Consider the following 20,903-nt stretch of genomic DNA (forward strand, 5'->3'; position numbering starts at 1 on the left):
TGAAAAAGCCGCGCTCCGCCCGACCCAAACCCGGCCGTTCTCACCCCAAAACCGCGCCCGACCCCCCCTCACGGGAAATCACTGCTCCGCAGCCAGGCTGGAGTTTGCACAGCGTGGAAATTTACTTTAGCAAAAGTAAAAATCTTATACTCGGGTAAAAAATGTTGCTGATTTACCCATTATAGCAAAACTGGGTAAAAAAGAGAATAAAAATCAGAGTTTTCATGGTCAGTCCCGTTCCTTGCCCTGAGGAAATCAACAAAATCCCGTTTTGTTGAAGGCCCAGGGGCACCTGAGGAAGTTTCTTTAGGATCATTCCAGAATATCATGGAATGATCATGGAGCACTCACAGCACCGGTGAAAAATTCCTGCAAAACCACCGGAGCTGTGAGCAAAACCAGATCAAAAACCAGCCTTGATTTTCTTAAAAACAGTTCCTGCTGCTCCTGCAGGGCTCTCCTGGTGGAAAAGCACCAGAGCTGTGGGCAGTGAGAGAAACCAGGTTAAAAAAGAGATTAAAATGAGATTAAAATGAGATTAAAATGAGATTAAAGCAGCCCCGGAGGGCTCTCCTGGTGGGGCTGTGTCAGGACAGGTCCTGCTGGTGACACAGCTCCTGCTGCTGCTTCTTCTTTTTCTTCCTGGGGGGTGGGGACAGGCAGCAGTTCCTGGGGGACTCAGGGCAGGGCAGCTCCAGGGCCTCCTGCTCCTGGTTATTGTGCTCCAAAAAATTCTGTCCCAGGGAATTCTGTCCCAGGGAATTCTGCTGCTTCTGCTCCTGCTGATTCTGTTTCCTCTGCTGTCTCTTGTCCAGCTTTTTCTGCTTCCTCTGCTCCTGGTGCTCCATCTCCAGATCATTCTGCTCCAGATGTTTCTGTTTCTTCTGTTTCCTCTGCTCCTGATGTTGCAGCTTCTTCTGCTTCTTCTGCTCAAGATGCTCCTGCTCCTGCAGCTCCAGATTTTTCTGCTTCCTCTGCTCCTGATGCTCCATCTCCAGATGATTCTGTTCCTGATGTTTCTGCTTTTTTTGCTTCCTCTGCTCCAGGTGATTCTGCTCCTTCTGCTTCCTTTTCTCCTGATGCTCCATCTCCTGATGTTCCAGTTTTTTCTGCTTCCTCTGCTCCTGATGCTCCATCTCCAGATGATTCTGCTCCTGATGTTTCAGCTTTTTTTTCTTCCTCTGCTCCTGATTCTGCTCCTTCTGTTTCCTCTGCTCCTGATGCTCCATCTCCAGATGTTTCAGCTTTTTCTGCTTCCTCTGCTCCTGATGCTCCTGCTCCAGATTCTGTTCCAGATGCTTCTGCTTTTTCTGCTTCCTTCTCTCCTGCTGCTCCATCTCCAGATGATTCTGCTCCTGATGTTCCAGTTTGCTCTGCTTCCTCTGTTCCAGATGATTCTGCTCCTTCTGTTCCCTCTGCTCCTGATGCTCCATCTCCAGATGTTCCAGCTCCACATGATTCTGTTCCTGCTGTTTCTGCTTCTTTTGCTTCTGATGCCCCAGCTCCAGGTGTTTCAGCTTCTTCTGCTTCCTTTGTTCCAGATGATTCTGCTCCCTCTGCTCCTGATGCTCCATTTTTAGATTACTCTGTTCCAGATTCTTCTGCTTTTTCTGCTCCTGATGCTCCACTTCCAGATGTTCCAGCTCCACATGATTCTGCTTTTTCTGTTTCCTGTGCTCCAGGTGATTCTGCTCCTGATGTTTCAGCTTTTTCTGCTTCCTCTCCTCCACATGTTCCATCTCCAGATGCTCCTGCTCCAGATCCTCCCTTTTTTTCTGCTTCCTCTGCTCCTGATGCTCCATCTCCAGGTGGTTCTGCTCCTGATGTTTCAGCTTTTTCTGCTTCCTCTGCTCCTGATGATTCTGCTTCCTTTCCTCCAATTGTTCTGTCTGCAGATGCTCCAGCTTTTTCTGTTTCCTCTCTTCCTGATGCTCCATCTCCAGATGTTTCTGCTTTTTCTGTTTCCTCTCTTCCTGATGATTCTGCTTTTTCTGCTTCCTCTGCTCCAGATTTTTCTGCTCTTCCTGCCTCTGCCTGGCACTGCTGCTGCTCCTGCAGGGAAATTGGGGATCAGCACCCAAAAAAGGGCTGGGGGAGCACCCAGAGCCTTTCCTGCAGCCTGAACTCCCAGAGAGGCTCACTCCTCATTTCTGACAGGATTTCCATCAGGAATTTTTTCAATCTCCATCAGGAATATTTTTCAATTTCCATCAGGGATTTTTTTTCCCAATTTCCATCAAGAATCTTTTTCAATTTCCATCAGGGATTTTTTTCCCAATTTCCATCAGGAATTTTCTCCAATTTCCATCAGGATTTTTTTCCCAATTTCCATCAGGAATTTTCTCCAATTTCCATCAGGAATTTTTTTCCCAATTTCCATCAGGAATTTTTTTCAATTTCCATCAGGAATTTTCTCCAATTTCCATCAGGATTTTTTTTCCCAATTTCCATCAGGATTTTTTTCCCAATTTCCATCAGGAATTTTCTCCAATTTCCATCAGGAATTTTTTTCCCAATTTCCATCAGGAATTTTTTTCCATTTCCATCAGGAATTTTTTTCCATTTCCATCAGGATTTTTTTTCAATTTCCACCAGAAATTTTTCTCAATTTCCATCAGGAACTGGGGCAGAGGGGAAGGAGGCCCAGCTGTGCCCAAAGCTGTCCTGGAGATGCTCTGTGAGCATTGCAGGCACAAGAGCCTCCCTGCTGCCATTCTGGCTCTGAACAACTTTCAGAAATGGTTTTTTCACCCTCCCAGAGCTGGGGGAGCCTGGGAAGATGCAGCTGGGGCTGTTGCAAAGGGAGGGAGCAGGGGAAGGGGCAAACACCCACCTGGGCACTGCCAGGGGGGGCTGGGGGTGCTCCTGGGCCTTTGCTGGGGCACTGCTCTCCTTCCTCACACCTGAGCCCAGATCCTTCAGCTCACAGCTGCTTTGGGAAGAGAATTCCAGATGTTTGCACTGGAAAATGGAGTTCTTCACCCACTGAGGGATCCCACCAGGTCATCACACCCTGAAAGGGGCCTGGGGGGTTTTTCCATCCAGCTCCAGCCCCACAATGGGGTTGGAAAGGACCCGAAATCCCACCCAGGGACACCTTTCCCTGCCCCAGATCTGCTGGGAATTCCATCCCAGCCCTCCCAGGGGGGATTCCTCCCCAGAGCCCCCTGCCCCTGCCCTCTGGGGGTTTCTGAGCCAGGCTCACCCCGGGACTCTCCTCTGCAGGTCCTGGATGTAGTTGGGTCTCTCCATGGGGTGCCCTCGAGACGTGTTGAACACTGGGGACACACAGAGTTACCCCAGAGCAGCTGAAACCATCCCAAACTCTACTTTGCACTTCCTTTTTAGCTAACTAAAACAAAAAAAAAGTTCCCTGAACTATAATTTTTCCTTTTATTTTTTAACTGCTCAAATCTACTCTAAACTAAAAACCCAAAAACCACCAGAGCCTAAAACACTGCATTCCAACACCAAAAAAACTAATAAAAAACTAAGCAAACCAAACTACAATCCACCAAAAAAATCTAAATTTAATTTAATTTAGAGTTTATTTATCTAATTTTAATTTAAATCTAATTTTAATTTAATTTCTCCTGAAAACAACAAAAGGTTTTATTAACATTATTCATTTTTCAGACCTATAAACACATTGTTAAATAAACTATTTTTCCCACTTTTCTAAAAAAAAAAAAAATCTTTTCCCAAATAAAAACAAAAGCCACTTAAAGCTACTTTAAAAAAAATCTCCCAAGATTTGCCCTTCCCTCCCTGAACATCCCCATCCCAGCAGTTTGCTCACGTTCTATGGCAGCATTGGGCTCCATGCCTTCAACCTCAATCAGGTACCTGAAAGAGCAGCAGAACATCTCTAATTAAACAATTAATTATGAAAACATTGATGGGCTGGTGGTGATTCAAACAGATAAAAAAGGACTGGGGAGTTTTAAACCTTTTATTTATGGAGAATCAGCATTTAATGCTGGGTTTTGGGATGGAAAAGATGCCCCCCCTGTGAATCCTTGCAAGTTTGGGGTCACAGAAATTATTCCAGTCTGGATTCCTGCTGAAGTGGCACCAGGGGAGGTGAACTGGGCAAGGAGAACTCACCTGGAATTGCCACAAGGAAAACTGACCTGGAACTGCTGCCACTGAGCTTCATCTGGCCAAGAACTCACCTGGAATTGCCACCAGGAGAACTGACCTGGAATTGCCAACCTGGGCAAGAACTGACCTGGAATTGCCACAAGGAGAAATCACCTGGAACTGCCACCACTGAACCTTATTTGGGCAAGAACTCACCTGGAATTGCCACAAGGAGAACTGACCTGGAATTGCCAACCTGGGCAAGGAGAACTGACCTAGAGTTGCCACAGGACTGACCTGGAAGTGCCACCATTGAGCCCCTCTGGGCAAGGAGAACTCACCTGGCATTGCCACCACTGAGCCCCTGACCTGGAAGTGCCACCACTGAAACTCATCTGGCCAAGAACTCACCTGGAATTGCCAACACTGAGCCCACCCGGGCAAGGAGAACACACCTGGAAGTGGCACCAGAACTGACCTGGCAGCGCCACCCCCAGCACTCACCTGCAGACCAGGTAGCCAGTCCTGTTCAGGCCGTGGGTGCAGTGCACCCCGATGAGTTTATCTGCAACACACACAGGGCACCCTGAGCTGCTTCCCCTCCCCAGGGTCCCAAACGGCCCCGAATGAGCCCAAATGGCCCCAGAATGAGCACAAACGTCCCCAGGGTCCCAAATGGTCCCAGAATGAGCCCAAACATCCCCAGAATGAACCCAAATGGCCCCAGAATGAGCACAAATGGCCCAGAATGAGCCAAAACGGCCCCAGAATGAGCACAAATGGTCCCAGAATGAACCCAAATGGCCCCAGAATGAGCCCAAACATCCCCAGAATGAACCCAAATGGCCCCAGAATGAGCACAAATGGCCCAGAATGAGCCCAAACGGCCCCAGAATGAGCACAAATGGTCCCAGAATGAACCCAAATGGCCCCAGAATGAGCCCAAACATCCCCAGAATGAGCCCAAACATCCCCAGAATGAGCACAAATGGTCCCAGAATGAGCACAAACATCCCCAGAATGAACCCAAATGGCCCCAGAATGAGCACAAACATCCCCAGAATGAGCACAAATGGCCCAGAATGAACCCAAATGGCCCCAGAATGAGCACAAACGTCCCCAGAATGAGCACAAATGGCCCCAGAATGAGCCCAAATGGCCCCAGAATGAGCACAAATGGCCCAGAATGAGCCCAAACATCCCCAGAATGAGCACAAACGGCCCCAGAATGAGCCCAAACGGCCCCAGAATGAGCCCAAACGGCCCCAGAATGAGCCCAAACGGCCCCAGAATGAACCCAAACGGCCCCAGAATGAACCCAAATGGCCCCAGAATGAGCCCAAATGGCCCCAGAATGAGCCCAAATGGCCCCAGAATGAGCCCAAATGGCCCCAGAATGAGCCCAAATGGCCCCAGAATGAGCCCAAACATCCCCAGAATGAACCCAAATGGCCCCAGAATGAGCCCAAATGGCCCCAGAATGAGCCCAAATGGCCCCAGAATGAGCCCAAATGGCCCCAAAATGAGCCCAAATGGCCCAGAATGAGCCCAAATGGCCCCAGAATGAGCCCAAATGGCCCCAGAATGAGCCCAAATGGCCCCAGAATGAACCCAAATGGCCCCAGAATGAACCCAAATGGCCCCAGAATGAGCACAAATGGCCCCAGAATGAGCCCAAATGGCCCCAGAATGAACCCAAATGGCCCCAGAATGAGCACAAACGTCCCCAGAATGAGCACAAATGGCCCCAGAATGAGCCCAAATGGCCCCAGAATGAGCACAAACGTCCCCAGAATGAGCACAAATGGCCTAGAATGAGCCCAAATGGCCCCAGAATGAGCCCAAACGGCCCCAGAATGAGCCCAAATGGCCCAGAATGAGCCCAAACGGCCCCAGAATGAGCCCAAACATCCCCAGAATGAGCACAAATGGTCCCAGAATGAGCACAAACATCCCCAGAATGAACCCAAATGGTCCCAGAATGAGCACAAACATCCCCAGAATGAGCCCAAATGGTCCCAGAATGAGCCCAAACATCCCCAGAATGAGCCCAAATGGCCCAGAATGAGCCCACCTGCCCCAAACCCCCCCAGTGCAGCACCCACACAAATCACCACGCTCAGCTCTAATTAGCACTCAGCTCATTAACATAACAGTCCCAGTGCAGGCTCCAATCCCAGAACCCTGCAGTGTTTGGGGTGGGAGGGACCTCAAAGCCCCCCCGGGTGAGCTCTGCCTCCATCCCTGCCCGGATATCAGAATTCCTCCCGCAGAAAATCCCATTTCTGGCATTTCTGGCACTGCCAGGCCCAGGGAGGGGAAGGGCAGGCTCACCGTTGTCCCTGTTGGCCATCAGGAACCTCCTCACCAGGTCCCTGAACCTCAGGAAGCTTTTCCTGCTGGGGATCTCGTGGCCCCTGGTCAGGATCTTGCAGTAGCGCGTGGCAGGGGGCAGATCCTGGGGGAGAACCGGGAATTGCCAGAAAAAAAGCACAAAAATTCTTATTAATTACACAGTCACGGGTAATAAATGATGAGTTTTCCTCACACAAAAATTCGTGTTAATTACGCAACCACAAGTAATAGACCAGAAAAAAAAAAAATCTTATTAATTACACAATCACAGGTAATAAATCAGAAAAAAAAAAACCCTCAGTTTTCCTCACTCAAAAATCCTTATTAATTAAAGAATCACAGGTAATAAACTAGAAAAAATATGAGTTTTCCTCGTACAGAAATTCTGATTAATTAAAGAATCACAGGTAGTAAAGCAGAGAAGAAAAGGGTTTTCCTCACATAAAAATTCTTATTAATTACACAATGACAGGTAATAAAACACGAGTTTTCCTCACACAAAAATTCTTATTAATTAAAGAATCATGGATAATAAACCAGAAAAAGATGAGTTTTCCTCACATAAGAATTCTTATTAATTAAAGAATGACAGGTAAAAAACCAGAAAAAACCCCAGTTCTCCTCACACAAAAATTCTCATTAATTACACAATCACAGGTAATAAAAGATGAGTTTTCCTCACATAAAAATCCTTATTAATCAAAGAATCATAGATAAAAAAAAAAGAAAAAAAAGGGGTTTTCTCACACAAAAATTCTCATTAATTACACAATCACAGGCGATAAAAGATGAGTTTTTCTCACATAAGAATTCTGATTAATTAAAGAATCACAGGTAGTAAAGCAGAGAAAAAAAGGGTTTTCCTCACACAAAAATTCTTATTAATTAAAGAATCACAGGTAATAAATCAGAAAAAACAACCAGTTTTCCTCACATTAGAATTCTGATTAATTAAAGAGTCACAGGTAATAAGCCAGAAAATAAGCCAGTTTTCCTCACACAAAAATTCTCATTAATTACAGAATCACAGGCAATAAAAGATGAGTTTTTCTCACACAAAAATTCTTATTAATTAAAGAGTCGCGGGTAAAAAGCCAGAAAATAACCCAGTTTTCCTCACACAAAAATTCTCATTAATTACAGAATCACAGGCAATAAAAGATAAGTTTTCCACACATTAGAATTCTGATTAATTAAAGAGTCACAGGTCATAAGCCAGAAAATAACCCAGTTTTCCTCACACAAAAATTCTCATTAATTACAGAATCACAGGCAATAAAAACGAGTTCTCCTCACACAAAAAAATTTCTTATCAATTACACGTAATTCTTATTAATTACAAGTAATAAACCAAGAAAACCCCCAGTTTTCCTCACAGAAAAATTCCCGTTAATCAGGAAAGCCCCGGTAGCACAACGCCCGGGGGTTGGATGGAGGATTGATCAGGCCCATGCCCCCCAGGTCCCCCCCCAGCCCCCGGGTGCAGATTTTGGGGTGAGCCCCCGTCTGGGCACCGACCTGCCGGCTGTAGTAGCGCGTGGTGAAGGTGAGGTCGATGATCAGCCCCAGCTCCTCCTTCCTCTCCTGCACCTTCCTGAGCAGGTCACGGGGGGAAAACCTCTGCTCTGGCAGCAGGTTCTGCTCAAAGCTCTGCGGGAAACCACGGTGCAAGGCAGGAAATTGTGTTTTAAAGCAGTTGAAGGTGTTTTACGGCAGTTACTAAAACCTAGGGGTGGGGAGAGGCTCCTGGCTTTGGAGTGTGCTGGAGATCACACACAACAACTCAGGAAAAAAAAAAAAAAAAAAAAAAAAAAGGGAAAATCACAGTTTGGTCACTGAATTCTGGGCTGGTTTGGGTGAAAATTAAAACTGTCATTTTTGTTTTCACATTAAAATCATCCAGTTTAATTTTCACATTGAAATTATCCAGCTTAATTTTCACGTTAAAATCACCCAGTGTCCATCCTGGAGCTGTTTCCTCTCCTCCTCCCCTTCCCAGAATGAAATCCCTCCTGCTGTCCAGCCTAGAGATGATTTTTCTTTTCCTGTCCCCGTTCCAAACCTCCCCGACCTTCCTAGGAAAAAATCCCTCCTGGTCTCCATCCTGAGGCTGATTTTTCTCCTCCTGTCCCCGTTCCAACCCTCCCTTCTCTTCCTAGGATGAAATTCCCCCCGGTCTCCATCCTGGAGCTGATTTTTGTCCTCCTGTCGCCGTCCCCTGGAGCTGCTGCCCCTCCCAAACCCAGCTCTGCGCTTTGGAGTCAGCAATTCCCCCAAGGAACCCCCCCAAAGCCCCGAAGTGCCCCCCAAAGCTCCCCTCACCTTCCTCAGGGGCACCTTGAAGGCCACGAAGCGCGTGCCGGCCATCCTGCGGCCCAGGGGGCTGTACTGGGTCCACCTGAGCCATTTGGGGAGGGGGTCACGCGGGGCAGGGACCCCCGGGCCGGGAACCCCGAATTCAGCAGCACTGAGAGCCCTCAGGGAAACCCCCCGACCCATGGGCGGCCAAAACTCCCCGTCCTAGGGACCCCCAAATTGTCCTGGGCACCTCTCAAACTCCGCCCGGCCCAGGGACCCCCAAATTCCCCCCAGTCCTGAGGACCCTCAAGCCCACCCCGGCCTGGGAACCACGGCCCCGGTCCGGGGACCCTCAAACCTTTCCCGGGCCCAGAATTCCGAAATTTCCCCTCAAACCTCAAGCCCGGGACCCCCAAATGCCCCCTCAAACCTCTCCTGGGCTTGGAATTCCCAAATTCCCCCTCAATCTCCACAGGGCCTGGAATAACTCCCAAATCCCCCTCAAACCTTCCCCAGACCCCCAAATCCTCCCTGGCTCAGGGACCTTCAACTCCCACCCTGGTCAGAGATCCTGAAGCATCCCCAGGCCCGGGGACCCTCCCAGGCTGTGTCCCCACAGAGCCTGTATCCCCCCACACCCGGTATCCCCATAGCCCTCACACCCGGTATCCCCATAGCCCTCACACCCGGTATCCCCACAGCCCTCACACTCTGTATCCCACCATACCCCGTACCCCCATAGCCCTCACACTCTGTATCCCCCCACACCCCTCACACCCCGTATCCCCATAGCCCTCACACCCGGTATCCCCATAGCCCTCACACTCTGTATCCCCCCACACCCGGTATCCCCATAGCCCTCACACCCCGTATCCCCATAGCCCTCACACCCGGTATCCCCATAGCCCTCACACTCTGTATCCCCCCACACCCGGTATCCCCATAGCCCTCACACCCGGTATCCCCGCACACCCCACAGCCCTCACACCCTGTGTCCCCACAGCCCCTGCGGCCCCAGAGCCCCGGTATCCCCTCAGCCCCGGTATCCCCTGCCCCTCAGAGCCCCTCAGAGCCCCTCAGAGCCCCTCAGAGCCCCTCAGAGCCCCTCAGAGCCCGGGCCGCGCTCACCGCTCCGGGACGCGGCAGGAACCCCTGCCCGCCATGATGGCGACGCCACTGCGCCCGCGCGTGACGTCATTTTCGCGTCCGGCGCCTGACGTCACTTACGCGCCCGCCGCACGTGCGCGCGGCGCCACACTGGCCACGCCCACCGCTGAGAGCCACGCCCCCGCCCAGCGCGCTGGGGCTCTCGCGCCGCGTAGCGGTCACGGGCGGTACTGCAGGCACAGAGCGGCGGCGCCGCCGAACCGGGACAGAACCGGGACTGAGCCGGGGACACTGAACCGGGACAGAACCGGGACTGAACCGGGACAGAACCGGGACAGAACCGGAACTGAACTGGGACTGAGCCGGGGACACTGAACCGGGACAGAACCGGGACCGAACCGGGACAGAACCGGGACAGAACCCGAACTGAGCCGGGGACACTGAACCGGGACAGAACCGGGACTGAACCGGGACAGAACCGGGACTGAACTGGGACAGAACCGGGACTGAGCCGGGGACACTGAACCGGGACAGAACCGGGACCGAACCGGGACAGAACCGGGACAGAACCCGAACTGAGCCGGGGACACTGAACCGGGACAGAACCGGGACTGAACTGGGACAGAACCGGGACTGAGCCGGGGACACTGAACCGGGACAGAACCGGGACTGAACCGGGACAGAACCGGGACTGAACTGGGACAGAACCGGGACTGAACCGGGGACACTGAACCGGGACTGAACTGGGACAGAACCGGGACTGAGCCGGGGACACTGAACCGGGACAGAACCGGGACAGAACCGGGAACACTGACCCAGTGTCACCAGTCCAGTACCAGCATTGGCATCACCCCACCAGCACCAACATCTCTGCCCCAGTACCGAACCAGGGAGCGGGGAACGATTGTGGGATGGGAAAGCATCATCGTGGACATGGGAGTCAAATGGGAATTGGGAAAACATTGTGGACATGGGAAAAGATTGTGGGAATGGGGATGGGAAATCCTCACGGACATGGAAGTCAAATGGGAATGGGGAAGGGAAGTAATTACGGGGATGGGAAAACCCTGTGGGAGTGGGAAATGATTGTGGGTTGGGAATCCTCATGGACATGGATGTCAAATGGGAATGGGGATGAGAAATCCTCGTGGGAGTGGGAAATCCAGGCTGGGGTTAGGAAATCACCGTGGGAACGGGAAACGGAGGCCGTGGTTGGGAAACAATGGTGGGAATGGGAAATCACGGTGGGAATGGGAAACCATGGTGGGAATGGGAAATCACGGCGGGAATGGGAAACCACGGTGGGAATGGGAAACCACGGTGGGAATGGGAAACCACGGTGGGAAATCATCCCTGGCACCCCCATCACTGCCCAGCACCAGCGAGGTGCTGAAAATCCTGAAAATCCCAAGATTCCCTGGCCTGGGATGGGACAAACCGAGCCGGGACAGCATTTTCCCGTCCCCAGCATCCCATTCCCGTGCGGGTGGTGTGCGTGAGCCTGGAACAAAGCCAGGAGCAAAGCGCAGGGAGGGGAAGCACCGCCTCAGCATCCCCGCCGGGCAGCCGGGGCAGGGCGCGGGGCTCGGGCCGGTCCGACCCGCCCGGCCGAGCGGGATCGCGGCTCTCGGGGTGCCCCGGGGCCGTCTGGGCACGGCGGGGCCGCTCCCCCGCTCGCACAGATCAGGTTGGAGCTCCTGCGCCTCCAGCCCAGCCTGTAATTAGCGCTCGGGCCGGGCCGGCGAGCAGGATCCGGGCCTGGGAAGGAGCCGCGGGTGTGGGACCGGCGCTGGCCGGGGCCGGAGAGCTCATCTCACACCCGGCTGTCGCTCGGTGCCCCTCTGCACGTGTTCCTCCTGAATTTCGGCTCCTTGTTGCTACCCCAGCACTCAGGATGCTTTTCTGACCCCTGGCTACCCCATCCACACACGAGGGCATTCCCACTCCCCAAACCATCCCCAAAATCCCAAATCCATCCTCCCAAGCCGGCTGCGCTGGGGTCCAGCACCCTCCATCCCAAGCACGGCGGGTTCAGCACCCCCAAAACCCAAAAATCTGAGGACAGGACGCCTCGCCGCGCTTTGGGGACAGCCTCGGCAGCGGGGACCCCGCGGCGGTGACTCAGGGGCGCCGGCGCTTGCCAAACACGCCCGGGATGGTTTGGGAGACGCCTCCGCGCGGCCGCCCCGGGGGAGCCGTGCTGGGGGAACAAGCCACGGCAGCGTCTGGGCCCTGCTGAGCCGTCGGGCCGGTTTGCCGGAGCAGCAGCGGCAGCAGCAGCAGCAGCCGCGGCCGGCGATCGCAGCGGAGCGAGCCCCCGGCTCTGCGCTGGCCGGAGCCATGCGGGCGGCGCCGCTGCTGCTGCTGCTGCTGGCCGGGGCGATGCTGCGGGGCGCGGGCAGCCAGCAGTGCCAGCCTGCCGGGCCCGGGGCAGTGCCAGTGCTGAGATTCACCGACAGGCACGCCGAGATCCGGGTGCCGGCGCTGCACCGCGTGCCCAGCTCGCTGGATCCCCTCTATGCCCTCGTCCGGCGCTGCCTGGACCTCATCCAGCAGAACCCGCTGCCCACAGGTGAGCCCCGAGCTGCGGGGGAGGAATTTGGGGTCGTTCGATCCAGTGGGTTTGCAAAGAAATGGGATTAGTTGGGCTGGATCGCCTTCCTGAGGTTGTTTCTTGTAGCTGGGTCGCTCTAAATTACAGATAATTAATGAATGGCAGAGGGATTCACACATGGCAGAGGGATTCACACATGGCAGAGGGATTCACACCAAAATAAATGGTTGTTATAGATCCATGAATACCCCCATTCCTTGCCTGGGATGTGGATGGATTAAAAATGGGAGGATCGTGGAGTTAATGGTAAATCCCCCAGCAATAATCCAGAAAATTATCCTGAACCAACTGGCGGGCACTCTGCTTACTAGGGGAAAAAATAAAAACTGAGGATGAGCTGGATAATGATTCCTCACCTCAAGCAGAGCGATCCCACTGCTGCCAGCGCCTTGCGCGTTCTGCTGGATGCAATCCCTGTGTCCCAGAGCAGTTCCAGGGGTCCTCGGGGGTTCAGCCTCTGTCCCAGAGCAGTTCCAGGGGTTCAGAGGATGGTTCTGCCCCTGGCCCGGTGCTGCTGCCCCAGGAAGGTTGGGGACGCACCGGGTGCGGCCTCCTCTGCCTGTGCCATGATTTATTTCTTGCAGAGCTGCTCAGGACAGCCCTGAACGACCCCAGCTCGGTGAGGACGTCGCAGGTGAGCCGGGCCGTGGGCAGGGGATGCCACGGGGATGCTCCCGCCTGGCACAGGGCACCTGGAGCGCCCCAGCTCGGTGCAGAGGTGCCCCAAGGAGGCTCTCCCGTGGCGCAGGTGGTGCAGTACGAGCTGGGCTACGTCGTGTGTGCCGCCGTGGCTCTGCTCTTCACCGTGGCCGTGCCGGTGGCCGGGATGTGCTTCTGCTACTGCCGGAGCCGCCGGCGCTGCGGGGGCCGCCTCCGCGCCCACCGGCGCTCGCTGGGCTGCCGCCGCCGCTGCCTGCTGGCCTGCCTGTCCCTCACCTCCCTCGTCATCCTGTGAGCCCCCCGGATCACCCCCAAAATCCTCGCTGGGCGGGGGGAGCCATGTCCCGCGGGGCTGCGCCGTCACCGCCCGCTCGCTCCCCGCAGGGTCAGCGTCACCTGCGCCTTCGTCACCAGCCAGAGGGTGAAGGGACAGATGGAGCCGGGGCTGGGGGCCGTGCCCTCCACCCTGCGCACGCTGCGGCAGCACCTTGCCAACGTCCCCCAGGTGAGTCCCCGAGTGGCCTTGGCGAATTCCCCCAGGTGAGACCCCCAGCAGCCTTGCCAACATTCCCCAGGTGAGTCCCCCAGGTGAGTCCCCCAGCGGCCTTGGCAAATTCCCCCAGGTGAGTCCTTGAGTGGCCTTGCCAAAGTCCTCCAGGTGTCCCCAAGTGGCATTGCCCCCAGCACCTTGCCAACGTCCCCCAGGTGTGTCCCCGAGCACCCTCGCCCTCGGCACCTTGCCAATGTCCCCCAGGTGTGTCCCCACATGGCCTCGCCCCTGGCACAGTGCTCTGCCCAGGGATGGCTGCGTTTCCCTCAGGGAATGGTTCACCAGGCAAGAGATGATGTGGCTGCCATAAAAATGAGTTCCAAATGGCAACGTGGGGCTCCCTCCCCTCAGCCCGCGGCTCAGCGGCTCCTCTTTCCCGGCAGGGCGTGCAGATGGTGGTGGACAAGTTCGAGGTGCCCCGAAAGCAGATCAGCTCCGACCTGGGTGGTAAGCAGGGCACCGGCAGCACCCCGAGCTCGCCCCAGGGATGGACTCAGTGCCGATGGTGCCGAGCTCGCCCTGGGGATGGTCTCGGTGCTGATGGAGCCTCGGTGCCTTGCAGGGCTCAGCAGGAGCGTGGGGCTCTCCATCCATTCACAGCTCCAGGCCATGACCTACGCGGCGCTCGCCGACCTGCAGGACAGGGCCCGAGGTACGGCCGGAGCTCCGCTGTCCCCGGCCCCGCCACCGCGGCCTCTGCGTGGCGGCCGAGCGGAGCGGCGTGACCGAGCCCTGGGCTTTCTCTCTCAGACCTCCAGAGCTCGCTGCACCATTTGCAGACGGTGCACAGGACGGCGCGGGCGCTGGCGGCGGCGCGGGCCGAGCTGGAGCCGGCGCTGCTCGAGCGGAGGCGCCGCGTGGTCGCGCTCCTCGACGACCCGCGCTGCACCTCGTGCGCCAGCGTCCTGGGCAGGGCACAGGGCCTGCAGCTGGGTGCCGACTACGGCAAGGTGGGCACGGGCTCCTGGTGGCCTGGTCGCCTCCCAACCCTGCCGCCCTGGCACTCACGGGGTCCTTTGTCCACCCTAAGGTGCCGTCGGTGGAGAAGGTGTTGAAGGCGCTGGCTGGTCTGCCCCGAAGTGACTTTGCAGAGATGATTCGCCAGGTTTGGGGGTCGGGGTGAAGCGTGGAGGGTCCAGCACCCACAGGCAGCTCCAGCACCCCCTCTTTCCCTGCAGGGCAATGGCACTTTCAACTCCATCCCGGAGCTGGCTGTGGAGAGGATGGCGCAGGTCATCCAGGGTGAGTGGGGCTGGCACAGCGAGCGGGGACATCCCCACGCGGTGAAGCCTTTTGGGGACGCGGGGCGGGGTGCAGGGACCATCCAGCCGACCTTGTTCCCGCAGATCTGCGTGCCGACCTGGCCCGCACGGCGGAGAAGGTGCAGTCCATCGCCGACGGCTTCCCCCTGCCCGACTACACGCGGCCGGCCAGCGAGGCGCTGGCGGAGGCGGAGCAGCGGAGCCGGCCGTACCTGCGGGAGGCAGAGCGCTTCGAGCGCTACAGGTGAGCCCGGGGGCAGCTGCACGAGCCCTCACCCAAAACGATGCTAAAAAAGTCATTGCCTTCTCTACTTCAAGCCAGCTAGGACTAATAATAGTTACAATCGGACTAAACCTCCCCAAACTGGCCTTCTTCCGCATCTCAACTCACGCATTCTTCAAGGCCATGCTTTTCCTGTGCTCAGGCTCCATCATTCATTTTGGACGTCTTGTTCTCCTAAATGGCGAACAAGATATCCAAAAAATAGGGGGGCTCCAAAATACACTCCCCACAACCTCTGCATGCCTCAGCATCGGCAACAGGAACACCATTCCTGGCAGAGAAGGGCCCCGAGCCCCCGGCGCCTCAGCCCCGCGTCTCCAGGCTGTGCCCTGCTGCTCTCCCCTGCAGGTGGATCGCGGGCACGGTGCTGTGCTCCATCATCCTCCTCATCCTCACCTGCAACGTGACGGGCATGGCCCTGGGGGCCTACGGCCTTTCCAAGCGGGAGGACCCCAGCGACTATGAGTGCCGAGGGGAAGCTGGCGCCAAGTTTCTCCTGGTGTAAGCGTTTATCTGGCTGCTGGGGGGCTGCTCCATCTCACTGTGTTCATCGGGGTGCTGGGGGGCTGCTCCATCTCACACACACCCCGCAAAAAACCCCAAGCAAAGCCAAGGGAGGGACTGGGAGAGGTCCCAGCGGAAAAGCTTTGAAGGCACCGCCTGCGCCGGCAGCTTTGGGAGAAGCTGTTCCTCCCTGGGAGCTTGCATCACACCGTCACACCCTGCCCAGCCCAGCCTGGCGTGCCCGGGCTCGGGAAGGAGCCGCGGGGCTGCAGCTGGACGGGCAGGTCCCTTCCTGCCCGCTCGGGGCTGCAAAGCCACCAGCGCCGCCTCCTCTCCCTCTTTCAGCGGCGTGGGCTTGGCTTTCCTGTTCTCCTGGCTCCTCATCCTCCTGGTTTTCGCCACCTTCCTGGTCGGGGGCAACATCCAGACGCTGGTTTGCAGAAATTGGGTCAACCAGGAGATTTATAAGGTGGGTGGCCACACGTCCACACATCACCGTGTAAATCTCTCCTTCCGTGCACCAAAACTCCTCCAAAGGCTCTGTGTCCTCCCCCTAAACCCGCCTGGGAAAGCCCTGTCCTAGACCAGAGATAAAGTTTAGGATTAGCTCCTTGGATTTGCATCATCAGCTGGGAATCACCTTTGTGCTGTTAATTCAGTTCCTAATTGCTGTTCCCTGGTCCTTGGGGTGGGCAGATGGGAGTGATGGGGCAGTGCGACTGGGGTCAGGATTGTCCTCATGGCAGTGCCACACATGGGCCTGTCCCTCCAAACACACCAGGCCAGGCTCCTCGGTGGGGAATATCCAAATAAACCCAAAATTATTTCAGGCTGCCATGAGCTCCCCCAGGATACCCCTGCGAGGGCAGAACACCCCCAGAATCCCTGCTGGGAGCGCCCCTGCCTTACCCTGACCCTGTTTCTCCTCCTGTTTGGCCCAGTTCATTGACACCCCGGGCAATCTCCCTCCGTCCATGAACCTCACCCGCCAGCTGAACCTCAGGAGGGACTCCAACCTCAGCTCAGCGTACAGGTGAGTGCCACAGGATTTGGGGTGGTCTCAGTGCCACCAGGGTGGATTTGGGCTCCCTCCAACGCTTCCTCTGCCTCGCAGGGAGTGCAAGAGCGGCGCGGGGCTCTGGGAGGTGCTGCAGCTCGACAGCTCCTACGACCTGGATGAGCACCTGAGAACGCCCCAGGTGAGGCCCAGCTCCAGCCACAGCTGCTGGTCACGGTCAGGGTGAGGCAGGAGCTTTACTGGGGACACTGGGAGCCCTGCAGAACGCCTTGTCCCGCCCTGCAGTACACGGCTGACTTCCAAAAACGCCTGGGAGACTTCACGGCCGACCTGGGCGACGTGCGGCTGCTCCGCAGCGAGGGCAGGCAGGACCTGGAGACCTTCGCCCGCAGCGGGCTGGACGAGGTGGACTACGGGCGCTTCCAGGAGGAGGTGAGGGTGCTCACCATCAGCTGGACCCCGCTGCGGGGTGTGGGGATGGATTTTGGGCAGCCCTCAACTGTGTTTTCCCACAGATGAAGAACCCCGTGGTGCAGACCAGCCTGCCCGGCTTGGCGAGGAACCTGGAGGGGCTGCAGAAGATGCAGGTGAGCGGTGGGGCAGGGAAAGGGGGAGCCCTCGGGGTCTCGGGGCCAGTAAAAGGGGAGCCCCCGGTGGTCTCGGGGCCGGGCTGATCCCGCCGTGCCCGCAGAGGAACAGCACCGTGGCCGGGCGGCTCGCAGCGGAGGCGAGGGTGCTGTGGCACATGCAGAACTCCACGGTGCAGTCGCAGGAGGCTTTGGTGGTGAGTCCGTGCCGGGCTGGTGGCAGTGGTGCTGCTGGTACCCCCTTGAAGGGGAAAACGAGGGTTCTGAACGTTTCTCACCTCCCTGTCCCACAGGCAAAGCTGGGGGAAAGCGTCCAGTTCCTCTCCCGTTTGGCACCGCACCTCAAGGTACTCACGCGTCTCTTCCAGCCCCAAAAACTCTGGTGCTCCATGGGCCCCATCTGCCAAAACCCAAAAAAATACAGCTGCAGGGTGATGGGAGAGCCAGGAAAAATGCCAGCCAGGAGAATCAGTCTCCTTTAGGGATTAGATTTGCTGTCACAAACCAGAAATCCCGCTATAAAGGGGTTTGCCTGCTCAGGGCACATCCCCCTTTCCCTGACCCAATTCGGGGTTTCTCCCTGCACCCCCCGGGCACCCAAGGGCCCTGAGGATGCTCTGCCCTCGCTGTGCCTCCCCAGGAGCGGGTGAGGAGGACTCTGGCCACCACGGCCTCGGTGGAAGCCCGGCTGCCCCTGCAGGCCCAGCAGATCCTGAGGCAGGTGAGGCAGGGCTAGGTGGATCAGCGGGGCTGGAATCCCCTGCAGCCGGGAGGAAAGAGGGAGAAGAGGGCACCGGGAGCCTTCAGCCTCATTTCCCAGCCTGCATAGGCCCGGAGAGAGGCTGGGGAATGCGGGGATGGAGCAGGGCTGGGGAATGCGGGGATAGAGCCGGGATGGGAAATGTGGGGATGGAGCTGGGATGGCAAATGTGGGGATGGAGCCGGGATGGGAAATGTGGGGATGGAGCTGGGATGGCGAATGTGGGGATGGAGCCGGGGTGGGAAATGTGGGGATGGAGCCGGGGTGGGAAATGTGGGGATGGAGCTGGGATGGCAAATGTGGGGATGGAGCCGGGATGGGAAATGTGGGGATGGAGCTGGGATGGCGAATGTGGGGATGGAGCCGGGGTGGGAAATGTGGGGATGGAGCCGGGGTGGGAAATGTGGGGATGGAGCTGGGATGGCAAATGTGGGGATGGAGCCGGGGTGGCGAATGTGGGGATGGAGCCGGGGTGGGAAATGTGGGGATGGAGCAGGGCTGGGGAATGCAGGGATGGAGCTGGGATGGGAAATATGGGGATGGAGCAGGGCTGGGGAATGCGGGGATGGAGCCGGGATGGGAAACGCAGGGTGGAATCAGAATTGGGAAGTGTGGGGCTGAATCTGGACTGGGAAAGTGTGGGGTTGAATCCAGATTGGGAAGTGCAGGTTAAATTCAGACTGGGGTTGAATCAGAATTGGGAATAGTGGGATTGAATCGGAATTGGGAACTGTAGGGTTGAATCCGGACTGGGAACTGTGGGGCTGAGTTGGAGTTGGGAAGTGCGAGGCTGAATCAGAATTGGGAAAGCGTGGGACCGAATCCAGATTGGGAACTGTGGGTTAAATTCAGACTGGGAAGTACGGGGCTGAATTGGAATTGGGAACTGTGGGGCTCAATCCGGACTGGGAACCTGGGGGTTAATGGGAATTGGGAAGTGCAGGGCTCTCCCTCCACGCTGCCTGTCCCTGCCCAGGAGCTCGGCTGCTTCACCAGGAAGGAGCTGCGCTATTTCACCCAGTACCTCAACTGGGTCAGGCAGATGGTGAGAGCCCCCCCGTCACCTCACAGGGATTTTCGGGGCCCAGGAGCCCTCATGGATCCCCCTCCCCAAACAAACTGCACACAGCAGCCAGGTGTGGTGCTTGTCTCGTTGCAGCTGAGGGAGGACGTGGCTTCGTGCCAGCCGCTGGCCACGGCCCTGGACAACGGGCGGGTGATCCTGTGCGACCGCATCGCCGAGCCCTGGGTGAGGATTCCGCTGCTCGGGGCCCCGGGAGGAGCTGCGGGAGCGCCGGGGCTGTCCCTGCCCTCCCGGCACCGCTCAGCCCCGCCGGTTCTCCTTGCAGAACGCCTTCTGGTTCAGCCTGGGCTGCTGCACCTTCTTCCTCATCCCCAGCATCATCTTCGCCGTCAGGCTCACCAAACACTTCCGACCCATCCGCAACCGCCTCATGTGAGGGGCGGGCGGGGACGGGGACACGGGGGACAAGGGGGACAAGGGGGGACAAGGGGACAGGGAGGACACAACGACGGGGAGGACACGGGGATAAGGAGGAGGACATGGGAACGAGGGGAGGACATGAGGACAAGGAGGACAAAGGGATGGGGAGGACACAGGGACAAGGGGGACAAAGGGACAGGGAGGGCACAGGGATGGGGGTGTGGACACCTCCCTGACCATGCCTCAGGCTTTCTCCATCTCTCCTGCAGCTCCACGGGGTCAGAGGAGACCTGTCCCTTCCACATCCCCCGTGTCACAGCGCTCAAGCTCTAGGACGGGGCTCTGCCGGGTGCAGCGCCCCAGGAGCTGCCACAAACCCAAACCCAACCCCAAAGCAGCACAAACCCAAAGCACAAACCTGTGCCAAAGGTCCGGATCCCTCTGCACCTCTCAGGGCTTGGGATCCCTCTGGCGTCTCTTTCTCGGTGTCCTTTGGGGTCTGGTGTCCTTCCCGAGCGTGGGGCACCTGGAGATTTGGGGTCTCTGGGTGGTCCCAGAGCCCGACTGGAAGGGGAGGCTCCCCCACCCCTCTCACACCCCACAGCAATCCCCCACTCCCAGCACCCTTGGGCGGTGTGGGGCACATTAAAATCCTCCCCTAAAATCAGCCCCTGACTCTTTTGTTCACGCCCTTTGCGTCCCCATTATCCACAGGGAATGGCTCTGAGGGGCTTTGGGGTGAGGGATTTGGGATGAGAGGAGCCCATGGCTGAGGGGCCTTGGAGCTGAGGGGACCCCATGGCTTTGGACTTGAAGGAGTTTAGGGGAACATCAGGGCTGAGGTTATGGCTGAAGGGGCTCCAGGACTGAGCGGGGCTCTGGGGCTGGGATTGTGGCCAAGGAGGTAACATGGCCATGATGGTTCAGGGCCAGGCCTGAGGTGGCTCCAGGGCCAAGGGGGTAACACGGCCATGATGGTTCAGGGCCAGGCCTGAGGTGGCTCCAGGGCCAAGGGGGTGACACAGCCATGATGGTTCAGGGCCAGGCCTGAGGTGGCTCCAGGGCCAAGGGGGTGACACGGCCATGGGGGCTCCATGGCCAAAGGGGACCCTGGGGCCGAGGGAGTGACACGGCCATGAGGGCTGAAGGACCAGGCCTAAGATGGCTCCAGGGCTGAGGGCGTGACAGGGATATGGAGGTGACAGGGCCAGGCTTGAGGTGGCTCCATGGCCAAAGGGGATACTGGGGTTGAGGGACTGACATGGCCATGAGGGTCTGGGGCCAGACCTGAGGTGGCTTCAGGGCCAAGGGGGTGACAGGGACACGAGGGCTCCAGGGCCAAGAGGGTGACAGGGACATGGGGGCTCCAGAGCCAAAG

General features: G+C 56.8%; 2 protein-coding genes across 9 annotated transcripts; one reads left to right on the forward strand and one right to left on the reverse strand.

Moving 5' to 3' along the window:
* Positions 1-98: 98 nt before the first annotated feature.
* DUSP11 (dual specificity phosphatase 11) lies at positions 99-9,903 on the reverse strand. 8 transcript variants are annotated; one of them, XM_058820145.1, is made up of 9 exons: positions 9,865-9,903; positions 8,761-8,836; positions 7,957-8,088; positions 6,418-6,541; positions 4,588-4,648; positions 3,800-3,846; positions 3,206-3,278; positions 2,834-2,932; positions 99-2,052 (listed from the first exon to the last, which is right to left on the reverse strand). In XM_058820145.1, exons 1-9 carry the CDS (start codon positions 9,897-9,899, stop codon positions 588-590), a joined length of 2,112 nt encoding a protein of 703 aa, XP_058676128.1. In that variant the 5' UTR covers positions 9,900-9,903; the 3' UTR covers positions 99-587. The 8 variants fall into 8 exon arrangements, with proteins under 8 accessions (XP_058676128.1, XP_058676130.1, XP_058676131.1 ...); XM_058820147.1 differs by having other exon boundaries at positions 7,957-8,220; positions 9,865-9,902; XM_058820148.1 differs by lacking the exon at positions 8,761-8,836 and having other exon boundaries at positions 7,957-8,220; positions 9,865-9,887.
* Positions 9,904-12,183: 2,280 nt separating this feature from the next.
* On the forward strand, positions 12,184-20,086 carry PROM2 (prominin 2). The gene is made up of 23 exons (XM_058820239.1): positions 12,184-12,415; positions 13,042-13,091; positions 13,206-13,408; positions 13,502-13,622; positions 14,051-14,114; positions 14,230-14,319; positions 14,418-14,617; positions 14,698-14,772; positions 14,846-14,909; positions 15,014-15,173; positions 15,561-15,713; positions 16,062-16,185; positions 16,658-16,749; positions 16,831-16,915; positions 17,020-17,166; positions 17,250-17,321; positions 17,426-17,518; positions 17,615-17,668; positions 17,962-18,042; positions 19,058-19,126; positions 19,241-19,330; positions 19,431-19,537; positions 19,795-20,086. The coding sequence occupies exons 1-23, from the start codon at positions 12,184-12,186 to the stop codon at positions 19,856-19,858; spliced, it is 2,490 nt and encodes an 829-aa protein (XP_058676222.1). The 3' UTR covers positions 19,859-20,086.
* Positions 20,087-20,903: the final 817 nt, after the last annotated feature.

This window comes from Ammospiza caudacuta, chromosome 26 (genome assembly GCF_027887145.1).
Source record: "Ammospiza caudacuta isolate bAmmCau1 chromosome 26, bAmmCau1.pri, whole genome shotgun sequence".
Taxonomy (NCBI): domain Eukaryota; kingdom Metazoa; phylum Chordata; class Aves; order Passeriformes; family Passerellidae; genus Ammospiza; species Ammospiza caudacuta.